The 13,660-nt window shown below is 42.0% G+C and overlaps 2 protein-coding genes across 7 annotated transcripts in view; both read left to right on the top strand.

Annotated features, from left to right (window-relative positions):
* susd6 (sushi domain containing 6) overlaps positions 1 to 5,736 on the top strand; it is a 28,449-nt gene extending 22,713 nt beyond the window's left edge. Inside the window, exons 3-7 of one of the 4 annotated variants that reach the window (XM_072685458.1) lie at positions 537 to 740; positions 1,002 to 1,193; positions 1,454 to 1,592; positions 2,480 to 2,895; positions 3,348 to 5,736. In XM_072685458.1, the coding sequence (XP_072541559.1) occupies positions 537 to 740; positions 1,002 to 1,193; positions 1,454 to 1,592; positions 2,480 to 2,895; positions 3,348 to 3,373 (977 nt within the window). In that variant the 3' untranslated portion in view covers positions 3,374 to 5,736. The remainder of the gene's footprint in view (positions 1 to 536; positions 741 to 1,001; positions 1,194 to 1,453; positions 1,593 to 2,479; positions 2,896 to 3,347) is intronic. The other 3 variants (XM_072685466.1, XM_072685475.1, XM_072685484.1) reach the window with 3 other exon arrangements.
* Positions 5,737 to 7,360: 1,624 nt separating this feature from the next.
* Positions 7,361 to 12,981, top strand: srsf5b (serine and arginine rich splicing factor 5b). 3 transcript variants are annotated; one of them, XM_072685424.1, is made up of 8 exons: positions 7,361 to 7,463; positions 7,858 to 7,996; positions 9,354 to 9,424; positions 9,568 to 9,672; positions 9,790 to 9,859; positions 11,157 to 11,230; positions 11,537 to 11,644; positions 12,022 to 12,981. In XM_072685424.1, exons 2-8 carry the CDS (start codon positions 7,871 to 7,873, stop codon positions 12,248 to 12,250), a joined length of 783 nt encoding a protein of 260 aa, XP_072541525.1. In that variant the 5' UTR covers positions 7,361 to 7,463; positions 7,858 to 7,870; the 3' UTR covers positions 12,251 to 12,981. The 3 variants fall into 3 exon arrangements, with proteins under 3 accessions (XP_072541525.1, XP_072541545.1, XP_072541536.1); XM_072685435.1 differs by having other exon boundaries at positions 7,380 to 7,467; XM_072685444.1 differs by lacking the exons at positions 11,537 to 11,644; positions 12,022 to 12,981 and having other exon boundaries at positions 10,186 to 11,168.
* Positions 12,982 to 13,660: the final 679 nt, after the last annotated feature.

Here is a 13,660-nt window from a genome sequence, read left to right as displayed (position 1 = left end):
GCTAAAAGCTGGAACTCTGACTCGGTGGTATAAATTATGCAGTGTTTTATTAATCGTAGCAGGGGACGTTAAAGGACCTTTTGTGACTCATCTGTCATCCGGGCAGGGGCTGAAAGTGCTAAATGGACTTGAGTTCTCTGTAAGGCAAAACGGCTTTGAACTCTTTATTTCTAATGAAATAAAGTGGAAATGGAGGTAGACCCAGTATACACAGCCTAATGACTTCTTATATCCTGCACCTTTCTAACACTCATCTTTAAAACATATAATGTTAGTTGCTGGGTAATTGCTGGGTAATTGCTGGGTATTTGCTGTTGTTTTAATTTTCTTTATTTCAGATAGACCTCTGTGGCCTGGTCTGAAGTATTTGCGCTTTAACAATATTTACATGGAAAATAACATCAAGTTATTTTTGACATGCCCCAATGGAACAGTCTGCTTCTTTTTTTTGACAAATGTTAAGCCAGTGTTGGCCACTGACCAAAGTTTTACTGAAGTCTGGATATGTTGCTCATGTCTCTTCTCCTGTGTCCCAGCAGGTTGCTCCAGACCCTCGACTGTGCAGCATGGCCGTGGAAATCTTACAGAGACCAACCATAACTCCCTACCCATCGGCACAGTGCTGCAGTACAGCTGTGATTCAGGATACACCCTGAGTGGTGAGGGCATCATCACATGCATCTCTCCAGGTCACTGGTCTTCCAGCCCCCCGCACTGCTCCAAAAGTGATGGTGAGTTAGGTATGTTTCTCAATTGTGAGTATTGACCACGAGAAGGAGTCTGTGTAGCACCAAAAAGGGGTCCACAATAACCTCTTTTCGAAACGATGTATTTGTGCATGTAGTGTTTGACATGTATTGACTCGAGAAATGTGCATTACTGTTCATGTTGTACATTAAACATGTTGACTAGCCCCTGCATGTCTATCTGCTGTTTGCTTGCCAAATTCATCTCTACTGCACTGGCAGCCTTGACTCAAGAACCTTCTGTGTTTTGTCCAGTTTGTCGTCCACCTAGTGAACCAGAGAATGGGGGCTATGTGTGCCACCCTACGCACTGCCCTAAACTCACCGAAGGCACAGTGATTGAGTACTTCTGTGACGAGGGCTACACTCTGAAAGGCTACAGGTACCACACCTGCAGGAACGGAGACTGGGACTCTGCCACACCCATCATCTGTCACTTGGGACAAGGTAGGGTATAATGCAGCAGTACGAATATACAGAGCTAAATAGGCAGTGGTGCAGTATACGAATATATTTTAATTATTTTATTAATTATTTTTGTACTTGAGAACGCTGTAATTGAACTGTAAGAATCTTTGTACGGTTAACATACGGAGTCCATAGTGAGTTAAATCCTGGGGGACTTTATATAAAGGGCCGCCTATCTATGTTCTTCTCCAGGCATACTTGTTTCATATTAGTCAATGTGTGAATGCTTCTGTTCACAGGTAAAGAGGAGCGCTCTCCCCTGGGCATGCCTGCTCTCTCGATCGTGGCCTCCACCGCCAGCTCCGTAGCCCTCATCCTCCTGCTGGTGGTCCTCTTTGTTCTGTTGCAACCCAAACTCAAGTCCTTCCATCACAGCAGGTCAGACACTGCCCTTTTAATACAAAACACACTCACAGCAAAAACAAATAAATTCCTGATTTATGGCTTTTTGATAATTGGCCAGGAGACTGCACCCAGAGCCCATGTTAAGGATTTTTGCACATTGCCGATTTCCTCCAATCAAGAGAGTTGCTTTAAAATTGTGTGTATTAATCGTTCAATTGTATGAATCACTTACAAACCATCCAGACTGTGAGGAATAGCGATTATTGGTGGGCACATGGCATGTCTTGTCTGCAAACTCTTTCTTGCCATTTTAAGCCATGCAGGCTGTCACAAGGAGTCCATTCAAATGTGGTCCTCTCAGCACTCTACAATTAGTAAACTATAGTTCATTGGAAAATAATGCTTAAAATAAGATTTTAATGATGAAGTTATCTGATGATGATATTATTGCATGACATGGTGTGAACTGCATTCGAGTCAAACCTTACACTCTGACTGGAGCAGAACAGCTTTCGCACTCTCCAAACATGCCACACTATAGCGAATGACGATGAAGACAATATAAATAAATAAATGAATGAAGTGTGAGAACACCCATAGATGGTTAGTGAACTACAGAGACTAACAGCACTACCTGGTGGCCAGTTGACTAAATGTTCCTTCTCCGTTAGGGCAGCAGTGTTGTGGTGTTTTTGCATAGTAGAGTGCAGAGCCTGCTTTTCTTGGAGCGCAAGTAATGTGTTTTGCAATTGAAATTGTATCCAGTGTGATTTGACAGAACCAAATACAAAATAAATTTATTCTTTGATGTATTTGTGAACAGGCTTTGGTCAAAGAGCCAGTTTGGTTTTGCAGCAAATCCACACCTCAATCACTAACTTTTCTTGTCTCTCTCTCTCTATCTGTCTCTCTCTATGTAGACGTGAGCAGGGTGTGTCTGGTCAGCCTGCTTCCATTGTGGTGGAAGGTGTGCAGGTCTCTCTGCCCTCCTATGAGGAGGCGGTGTATGGCAGCGCTGGAGCTGCTGCACCAGCCCCAGAGTCCCGTGTGCAGATTGTGCTCTCAGAGGGTCCACAGCCGGAGGCTTCTGCTGCAGCACTGGATCAGTCCCGGGCCGAGTACAGTCTGCCGTCCACGTCCTCCTCTTCCACACGCTCCCGCTGCGCTGAGACTGTGCTTGTTCACCAGGTTCCCTCCTCCTCTTCCTCCTCTTCCCCTTCATCCTGGGCCGCTGAGCAGCCTGGGGCCGGGGCTGCTGCAGCCCGCAGGTCGAGCAGCGAAAGCAGCGACCAGCACAGCCTGCTCTCCCTCACATCCACCGAAGACTATGGAGATGGTACGGTCACAGTAAACATGCTTAAGAAAATCAGTTTGATGATCATATTTACTCAGATTGCTTCAAATTAGCCAATTCAGACGCTAGGTAGCTAAGTTTTATTGGAATTGTTCTACTGCGTTGTAGTCACATGCTACAAAAGGTGATCCATAGTGACTAATATATTGAACTATTTTAGTTGTGATGCCCCTTTGTCAAGTTTTGTAGGCCACAGTATGTTGGCTTGTTTGCTCGAATCACACTGTATACATGCATGCCTTATGAAAACTCTTCACCAACTACAACAGTTCACCATAGTGTAGATGGTCTTGGCTAATTGACTACAGTGTAAGAGTAAAATTGGAGTACATTTAGAGCATTTTATTAATGCTTAGTTGTGTTCGTGACTTGCATTGTTTTAAACAGTCTAACGTTTTGGGTTTCTTTTTTTTTCTCCTTGTGTTGTTAAACAGATATTCCATTGCTGAAGGAGGCCTGAGAACACATGTAGTGTCTTTCTCTTTGTGGATGATGACCAGGACTGTGGCTCTTTAAGCTTTTTACCAAACCCTTCCCCCACTGCTGCCCTACAGAATGCAGGAATAACCAAATGCCTGTCCATTGCCCTTGAGTATAAACTGTCTGGCCCATGGGGTTTCTGAGCTGTGATGTACCGGTCATCCGTTGGGTGCCCAGATATACTCCCCGAAATGGTTGCACAGATGCTATATAAAACATAGGATTATGTATAATGCATACATAATATGAGCTGAATAACCTATCTCAGTTGTAAACTACACCTTTTCCCAGTGGTGTACTAATAAGCAGTTGCACTCACAAAGGCTTACCTTGTCACAGTCGTATGAAATCGCAAATTACGAATGCATTACCTTTCTATGCTATGTAAGAGGTGGTGAATGGAGCTTTGTTCTCCATTACTGACTGTGACCGCTTAGGGAGGGGCTTGTTTGGCAAGGATTTTGCTAGATCAGACCCTATTTCTGTTTTACAATGCTGCATGTTATTTGCCTCTCTTTCATGTTTCTTTCCCTCCAAAATTAGCGCACACCACAGAAGACGCATGCTGCATAGCACCAACGCTCATCATCTCCACACACCATTACACAGCAAGATACAGGGATGAGCTGGTTTACACAGTACTGTATTCCAAAACACGCTTGCCTTTTTTTTTGTTTGTTTGCCACAAAGTGTGTGCTTGCATTTTGGCTTCACTTTACCTGTTGGACTGTTGTTTGTTGAAGAGGGCTTATAAAGTGTCAACCAGTCTTACTTCATTTTGCTTTAAACTCCACTCATATGACACTTATGTTTCTTGTCTAGTTTTTACACCAAGATGTTGTTTGTTTGGTTTTAAATGTTTCATAACTTCATGTCTGTCTAGCTGTAAAGAGATATACTAAAATGAACAGGATTGCACCTTCCAAAAATTCAATCTAGCAAGACTAGATCACCTGTATCCAGAATACACCTGCAGGTTTGTGACCCCAGTTTTCCTGTGCGCCCCGTAAATCAAAATGTTTCGCTTTTTAAACCCTTCTCCTTAACACTTTTTGGATACGCCAGTGTTTAGTTGAGCTGTTTCCTTAAATCAACAGAACAAACTACACCAATAAAGCATGAAAGAATCCAATTTGCACTTTGTATAAAATGTCTTGCCAAGTAGAAACATTTGAAATGTAGTCATTTAAATCCAATTTCCAGTTTTCTGATCTTATTTATTGTTTTTTGCTTGTTTTAAGCACTTTTATCAATAGACGTTCTCACTCTGTTGGGAGATCCTAGAAAATCAAGAAGTAATGCTTGAAACAAATCGGAGACATTCAGCAAGCCTGGTCTTGTGTGACTGGAAATAACTGCCCAGCGTTGCAAAAAAGGCAGCCGACTTTGGACGAATTGAATAGTTTCAATTAAAAACGTGACTTCACATAAATAAAAACATCCTTATAATGTTCCTACTGCAGTCTCCGACTGAGGAATATTACAGATTTTGATTACATTAGACATTTTATTGCCGTGTGTTTTGGATTTAGTCATTGGTGTTCATTTAAAGCGTGTTCTCAGATCTACTAAAACACTGACGTGTTTAAAAAGCTTTTTTAAAATCTGAATATTTTGATTGTATTTTTATTTTGGGGGTGACTGTTGGCCACTGGTCCTTGTCGCTGGATCATGTGGATACATCCTTTAGTTTTTCCCTGGTTTAAGAGAGATAGGTGACAGGTTTGTGTGAGTGGACGTCCACTGATTTCCTGCCTCATTTTAAGCGCATTTTCATGTTCTTTCTCTAAACGTCTCATCGGAGACAACACAGAGCTGTCGCCTTAAGACTTGTACATGCCGTCATTTTTATAATCCTGTTTCTTCCATCTCATGTACTTTTCACAGTATTGATGATGCGTCCTCAGTTTCCTTATGGCCTTACGTTTTATTTTCTATGCATATAAACACTGTCTTGTGGGTTTGCAGAGGTGTGGGGTTTCTCTGTCCTTGTTTTTTTTCGAGGACATTGATGAGAACAATGTCCGCTCTTTCTCCCCAGAGCTTTGGATTTTTTATTTTCCCTCCGACTGTACTCTCAGAGCATTGCTGCACCCAAGTTCTGAAGTTCTACATTTCTGTTCTTGCAACTGCTGTACTTTATAATGAGAAATCCTTGTTCTGTCCCTCAGCACCACTGAGTGGTGTTAGCCATCTCATTTCCCCCTTTCAGCTGTTTTGTTTTTTTCTCCTCTGTACATTGCAGTGGGTGTGAAGATAGTATTTTAATATTTGTATAAAGTTTAATTTAATTCTACAGTGTGTGTATATAACTATTTCTAATTAAAGCTTTCTTTTGAAGTGCCCGCTTGTCTTGACTGATTTGTTGTTTTCTTCACTGAACACATGAAGAATAATTTAAGAATGCAGTATCATACTTTGCTCATGCTGTAATGTTTTGTTTATCAAATACAAGCAGCAACAACAACAACAACAAAACAGAACAACAAAAAGCTGCTGCCTTTCTGTCCTCTAGTGGCAACTACTGGTACTGATGCGTTCAGACTGAGCTGGCCATTCAGGGAACTGACAGACTTCAAATAAAAAATAACTAATTTGCCAGTCATGCACAGTTATACCTTTCTTGCTGACCCATATTGGTCCAAAATGGCTTTTTTTCCATTATTATTATTATTTTTATTTTTTATGTAGCGCTGGTTTAACATGGTGTCAAAATGGCATGATGAGGACCAATAAAAAATCTGACCTTGACTTACTCTGATTTTGACCTGTGCTGGTGATAAAGCAGGGTTTGATGAACATCTAGTAGTACCCTTTTTTCCCCTTTTTTTTTTAAACAATGTATTTTTATAATTTTACTGTCAATAAAACTTGGATTTTTCTTTAGCTGTAGTTCAAATGACCAAAAGAATAGATGGTCTGAGCTTTCCTGCCCAGGGGTCCTAATTTCAGAACCACACTAGTAATGGGTGTCTGTGTACCAGTACAGATGTAACACCACTGTGTGTGTGTGTGTGTGTGTGTGTGTGTGTGTGTGTGTGTGTGTGTGTGCTGACTTCCCCTAGTTCGCTAGTACCCCAGATGTGTAAAATGCGGAGGACACATTTCGCTGTACATAGTCCAGTGACAAATATTTGCACAATGAATGAATGAATTAAAATCCAATCTTCTCTACAAGGTCACGTATGTGGTACAGAGATATTGCACGGATGCCATTTTATATTAACGGTAACATTAATGGCACCAGTGCTACAGAATGCACTTATTTTACAGTGCATATTATATTAGTATTTTATATAGCTATATCTAACTTAGCTAGCTGAAGAGCCAGTTATAGCCAGTAGGTCTAGCGTTAGCTTTTAGCTGCTTCCCACACTGGAAACCCTACAACGGCCCTGGCTCCAGTCAGCCTAGCCCTAGCTAGGGCTTTTAACCCTATTAACTTCACTCCTATCCTCTGGATGGACATTTTGGGGTCGTAAATATAATAAGTGTTAACAGCTTCAGGGTTTTAGCTACAACCCTGATTAACTACTAACGTGGGATTTTCCTTAGAAGGAGGACGCCGCCGTTTTTGAGGTTTACAATATGTCTATAATATAATACCCAGTTTTTTTTTTTATTTATTCACCAAAGGTGACACATAAGTCACATTTGAGTAACACTACTGCATATAAATAAATAAATAAATAGATAAATATTTTTTTTTAAATGTTAACGTATTTGTTAAGATTCACCGCTGACGTCACTGTCGCCCCCCCGCATCTCTAAATCAGCATTATTGTTATTAATGATAAGATTACTAAAATAACTAAGAAATATAGATATAAATAAGAAATATAGCCAGGAATACATATCTAGGGCGCTTGTTTTTTTTATTATCATTATCGTGATTGTTGTTGTGTGAGATGATTGTCGTGGTGGGACGGCTGTGTGTGGCCCGCCTCCTTCACCCGGGTCCCTGTAATCGCTAGAGGACACTCTCCCCCGCCTGCACGGCGACGCCATTTTGTGAAACGTTGTTGATTAGCAGCTGAGCCCCGGCGCTGGAGTCTGAGAACTAGAGAAAGGTAGGTAAAGTAATCTTCTGCCGTCGCTTCTTTGTGTTTTACTCCGTCTGATATGCGAGTAGAGCTGTTTTAATGTTTCTTTCGTTGACTTTTGGGTCTTCATTTGTCGTGTATTTGGCTGCAGTCGACGAGGCCGACCGTGCCACCTTAAAAGGTGCGGAGGGTTGCGGTCAGGCGTCTGTTCAGCTGTGTTAGCTACCGCTGCGCCATTTAAGGTGGAACGGGGTTATTATTTAATTACTCGTTTTATTTACTACCAGGTTAAGCATTAAATAACTGTAATTGGGGGACGGTGACCGTGTAACGCTATAGATACTGTGCTAGCTCAGGCAGTGCAGAGCAACGCGGCCGTCCAGCGTTTCATGCCTGGTCGTCTTTGTCTGTGCTGCTGCAGGCCTTGTGAAAACATGAGCGGCTGTCGTATTTTCATCGGCCGGTTGAACCCCTCCGCCAGGGAGAAGGACGTCGAGCGCTTCTTCAAGGGCTATGGAAGGATCAGAGACATCGACCTGAAAAGAGGCTTCGGGTTTGTGGTAAGATCATCTGACTTGATTCAAATGCTGAATTCAGAGGTGCTGCCTGGTCGGTTCAGGTCCTGTAGGTGAGGCTGCTGGGCACTGCAGCTAAGAGGGTGATTTTAATGCTGCATATCCTTTTTTTCTTGTATTTTAGCTTATATATATAGATATAGATATATATAGATAGATAGTGGACATTAATATATATACAATAAATATTATTCCATGCCTTTTTCTAACTAGGTCACCAGCCCTGCTCCTGGAGGTATTGTTCAGCTCCATAACCCTGAGCCGTCTTAAGCATTGACCCTACAAGTCCCTGATTAGCTGAATGAGGTTGTTTGGGTTGGAGTGATGATGAAGGGCTTTTTGTTAGAGATACACAATAATATTGGAGTCATACCTAGCCTCAGTTTCTGCTTTTTGTAAATATGTATGTGCTGGTATAGACCGATATGTAAATCATCTATATAATGTCTGGGTTTCCAGGCACACTTTCCATACAGTGCATGGCTATTTTTTGGTACTGTGCCTTTTTACGATTAGTCTAGTGTTGGTTTTTGTGGCATCTAAAAAAACAAGGAGTGGGAAATGAACTATTAATAATGATATGGAGTGAGTAGGGGGGGTGTTGTGTTTAAAAACCTTTATCAATATTTACATTGTGTGATGCTTAAAGCCTGTTATACAGGCTCTCTTCCTCTCAGAGAGATGAGTGAATTTTAACATTTTTAGCTCCAAGTGTAGCTGTCTTCCTCCACAATGTGAAGTGACCCCTAGGATCAGGGAGGTGTACCGACTGGTGCTTCGTGGCAGCCTTGGCAAATGAGTGCTTGTCCCTTTGCTTGGACTTGTGTGTCTTGGGCTGAGGGATGGCTTTGTGCTTCTAAACCCTTGATGAGACACTGTCGGAGGTGATGAAGGTCCAGGCAGGTCAGCGGTTTGCAAGGCTGTAAAATGTGACCGCTTATTCCCGGTGTCATGCATTTCTGGCGCCTCTGCAGTATTTGCTGGGGCAAAAAGCTATTCGGGGTGCATGAGAGCATTGAGGAGATTCACTTAAACTAAGTTTCCCCCTAAGGAATCTCTCTCCCTCTACAGCAAGGCCCATGGGTCAGCCGGAACGTAACCCAAATTAGGCTGATTGCCTTCTCCTCCAGTAACTGAGGAGAGAGTGGCCGTGCTGTAAGTTTTTTAGTGGTGAGCCAATGAAGGATCCTAAGACTGAGAGCGAGGGAGGGATCCAGTAGTTTTAAGTTCCTAATTAAAAAAATTCCTTTGTTATTGTAACATCTAATGTATATCCAGGTATTCATAGAGAAGCCTGTGATATACCTGTAAATTAAACCTCTCTGCTGTGTCTTTTGTATAGGAGTTTGATGATCCAAGAGATGCAGAGGATGCCGTGTATGAGCTTGATGGGAAAGAGCTGTGCAATGAGAGGTAATGTTGATTTATTTATTTTTTTCTTTCTTTCTTTCTTCTTCCTCCTCCTGATTGAACGAAAAGCCACGGATAAACGGTTAATGTTACAGCCTCTAGTCCCTATAAAGGTTCCTTATTCACTCTAGCTTTTTTAAATGCAGGGTGACTATAGAACACGCAAGGGTCCGCCTGCGTGGAGGCAGAGGTCGGGGAGGCGGAGGGCGCTTCCCGGATCGCTATGGTCGGGGCTCACAGGACAGCCGGAGGTAGGCATCAGCTCTGCTTAAGTCTGCTTTTACTTTTGTTTCATGCTGAATCCATGTTCCTTTTATTTGTTTTCTTTTGTGCAATGGCCGATTAACTTGCTTGTGTAAACTCCTCAGGAATCCCCCTCCGATGCGCACTGAGAACCGTCTGATTGTGGAGAATCTTTCTTCAAGAGTGAGCTGGCAGGTGAGTGCCCACTGCTTCAGTTTGTCAAGTGTTTTGTATCTAAATGTGGTAAAACTGAGCATGATGAACAATGAGTTTGTAATACCACTCTTATGAAATATTATCAGTCATTTACATTAAAGGCAAATCAGTAAAGGCAAAGAGTTCACATCAAGCTACCAAAAATAATGTTTTGTTTTTTTTCTTTTCTTTTTTTTTTTTTTAAACTTTGGGTATGTAGCTTGTTACTGCATTCATTAATGAAACTGTAGAGACGGAAAAAAATCATAGACTAAACCATAGTAACCTGCCTGTTTTAACCAATTGTTCACCCCTTTATTTGCCAGCCTGATCGTTGTGTCGTATGGAAGAGCTCGCTAATGGTGGCCCTAAGCCCTTCAGGGTCCCTCTCTCTGGGTTGAGCCTGAGCCCCTCGTGGCGGTCTGTGTGGTCCTCTCCTAGTTGACCCTGCTGGTGTGTGAAAACTCGCTCAGGGGGGAGCTTTCCTCTCACTCTAGACGCATTGGCTGCCGCTTTACGGCGGAGGTGGGACGGAGCCGTGCTGAAAGAGAGCGAGAGAACGAAACAGAGAGGGGCAGAGAGAGCAGAAAGGGAAAGAGACAGAGCAAGTCTGTGGCGTATTCGATCGAGGGGGTTCGGTAATTTGAGAGGCTTCGGTCGGTTTCCTCCCCCCACCCCGCTCACACGTGGCCCAGGAGTTAAGCTGCGATGCGAGGTTTTGGTCTGGGACAGACCCAGTGGCCACACTCCCAGGTATCAGTCCACTCTCTTCCTCCCTGTTCACTCTCAGTGCCCCTACGGGGGCACACAGGGCGGGACTGGCAGGGGGAAGCCCTTTGCCCTACCGCCGGCAAATTAGGGGGGCATATTTGTTTCTTTTTTACTTTTTGTCTGTTTCTACAAGCCGTTCCATACAAATCCTTTGCTGGTCTGGTCTATACACGTACTAGGTTCAAGAATATCTAAGCACTGTTGAAAATGAGTATGTGGATTGAGCATTGTCACATGATTTATCCCTTTGAAATCCTTTTAAGCTTTTTGAACAGTTACAGAAAGTGGCCAAGTAGTTTTTCTTCCATGACTAGTAAACGATTATATTTTCCATTGACCTTTTATAATATGTGGTCTCACTCACTAAGAACGTACACATTCTGGTAGATGCCGACCAGTTTTAAAACTGTGCTTAGAGATTCTTGGATCCCATCATCTATGGTTAAATTAAAATTTAATTATGCTTAGACATATTTTCTTTTGTATATTATGCCTATTCTCAATGGAATGCTCTTTCGCTGTGTAGGACCTGAAGGATTTCATGAGGCAGGCTGGAGAGGTCACCTTTGCTGATGCCCATCGGCCAAAGCTCAATGAGGGGTGAGCTTATTTATGGTTTCTAAGTATATCTCTATCTTCTAATTTGTTTGTTTGTCAATAATTGTGACTTGTTAATGTGGCTTAATGTAAATGGTTACATTTATGTGGCTTCAAAATATAATTAAAATATAATGCATGGAGTTTATTGGAGGGCCTATTTTGAATTCGTTTTAGAAAGTTTTAAATGTTAAGCTACTGTAAATAGTTCAGATATCATAGGCAGATGCAAAATAATCTGCAGTGTTGTCCGTGACCATAAAGTGGATATACCCCTTTACATGTGGTTATTTGATTTGTTCTTTACAGCGTGGTTGAGTTTGCCTCTCACAGTGATCTGAAAAATGCTCTGGAGAAGCTTTCTGGGAAAGAAATCAATGGAAGGAAGATCAAGCTCATCGAAGCAGCCAGGAAAAAGTGAGTCCTGTCTATTTTTAGAAAATTCAGTATTTGGAGTCACTCAGCGGCCCACTTCAGTGTTCTCTCACAGGCTAAATCCGTTTGTACTTAGCTCAACCATTCCATTGAGCGCTGTGGTCAAATAAATGCTGAAGTAATGAACGAATGTTGTAGAGTGAATCTTTTTTGTTATTATTTAAAATTTATTTTATTATCTTTATAGGAATATAAATTCAAGTATTATGAAGGTTTCAAAACGTACTGTTCACTTTTCTGTCTAGTACTCAAAAGGATAAAAGTTATGTGGCGCTCCAGTCTGTATCACCAGTTTCCCTCGCTTACAGAGATATTTAGATGTATTCCATTTCTCTGATGCCCTTCTGTTCTCTCCCTAGGTCCAGGAGTCGCTCCCGCTCCAACAGCTCATCCCGTTCCCGCTCTCGTAGCCGCTCTCCATCCCGCAGCCCCAAAGCCCACAAGCGTTCCCGTAGCCGTTCCTCGTCACCCTCACCTTCCCCCGTCCAAAGAGCCAAAGAGACGAAGCGAGCCCGTACAGAGTCCAGGTCTCCCCCAGCCCAGCGAGCCCCGGCCTCTCGCTCTCCGTCCACTGACAGCCGCTGCTGAAGCTGCTCGACCCATCCCTCTGAAGCTTCACTCTTCGATCAGACACTGTCGGTCACTCTCGTGTTTTGTTTTTTGCATCTGTCCCAAACTGGCGTTTCGGCCCCTCTGGGCGATGGGAAAGATTTTCATATCTTTACAGCCACAGATGGCAGCAGTGACCTCGAGCCTGAAGGCTGCTGTGCACTCAGTCTTCAGAGGTAAATTTGTCAGTAGACAGAGCTGCAGTTTTCTACTGTTCACAGTAAACGTTTGCTTTGCATTTGTACCCTTTGAGTCGTGTGACCTTTTCCCTGAATGAAAGCAATGATATTGCTAGGAATATTAATGGGTGAGTACCTTTTTTTAAATTTTAATTTGTGTTGCTTAGTCATTGTGTAGTAGGAAAGCCATTAAAATACTGTTGTGCACCTTGCGTACTTCAAGCAAATGTTGAAGCCTATGGCTGTGTGTATGTTTTTTGTTTGATCAATAAATACCTTCTACATGATGGCAGTGACATGGAGGACCTTGTTTAACAATTAGTGCAAATTTAAACTTGTTTTAACAATTATGTATAAGTTGGGATAGTTCATCAAGATGGCCTTTGGCATTGAAGGTTTTGATGCATGCCACCTGACTGGAACTAGATTGTGTAATTTTGTGAATACATACAGTTCTACCGTACACATTTTTCAATATTAAGACATGGACTTGGATTTGCGACTTACCAAATAAACACAAAATAAACCTAATGCTGCTTCTGTTTCCAGTATCATTTTCAAATAAAAAGCCATTGTAATTTTCAACATAACATGCCATGACACGTTTTTCTTTTTTGCTTTTTCAGGGCAGCAAAAAATACTTCAGTTAATGGTTAAGAAAGTGTTTTGTGAACTGTGTGAATTGTGCACTGATCCAGTATGTACTGGCATTTATTATTTTGTCTTGCAATTACTCTATTACTTTATTAATTCTATTGATCATGGAGTTACGACTTTTTAATTCTTAAATAATGTGCACATTTTAAGGATGTACGTATCATGTCTGTGTTTTTAGGAGGTATCATCTGCACATACATTTCTTCTGAAATCAAAAGTAAAAGTAGTTTGTCTCCCCTTGGCTGCCTCAACGGCTTTGACTCTTCTGGCAAGCTTTTACACTAGATGTTGGAACATTGCTGTAAAGATGTGATTGCATTTAGCCAGAAGAACATTATTGAGGTCAGGTACCAGTGTTTGATGCCTAGGTCTGAATTATAAAGACTACTGGAGATATTTGGACATTGTGATGGTGTCTCATTCTATTGGCGGTGCTTTTCAGTGGAGATATAAAAGTTGTTTGCTCAAAAAAAACAACTGTCCTTAACTAAATTCACTAATAAGAAGACGTATCTATATTCCTTTGGCCATGTACTGTATAATATCCTTGAGG

Source organism: Salminus brasiliensis, chromosome 1 (genome assembly GCF_030463535.1).
Source record: "Salminus brasiliensis chromosome 1, fSalBra1.hap2, whole genome shotgun sequence".
Taxonomy (NCBI): domain Eukaryota; kingdom Metazoa; phylum Chordata; class Actinopteri; order Characiformes; family Bryconidae; genus Salminus; species Salminus brasiliensis.
This window is presented reverse-complemented; position numbering and strand designations above follow the sequence as displayed.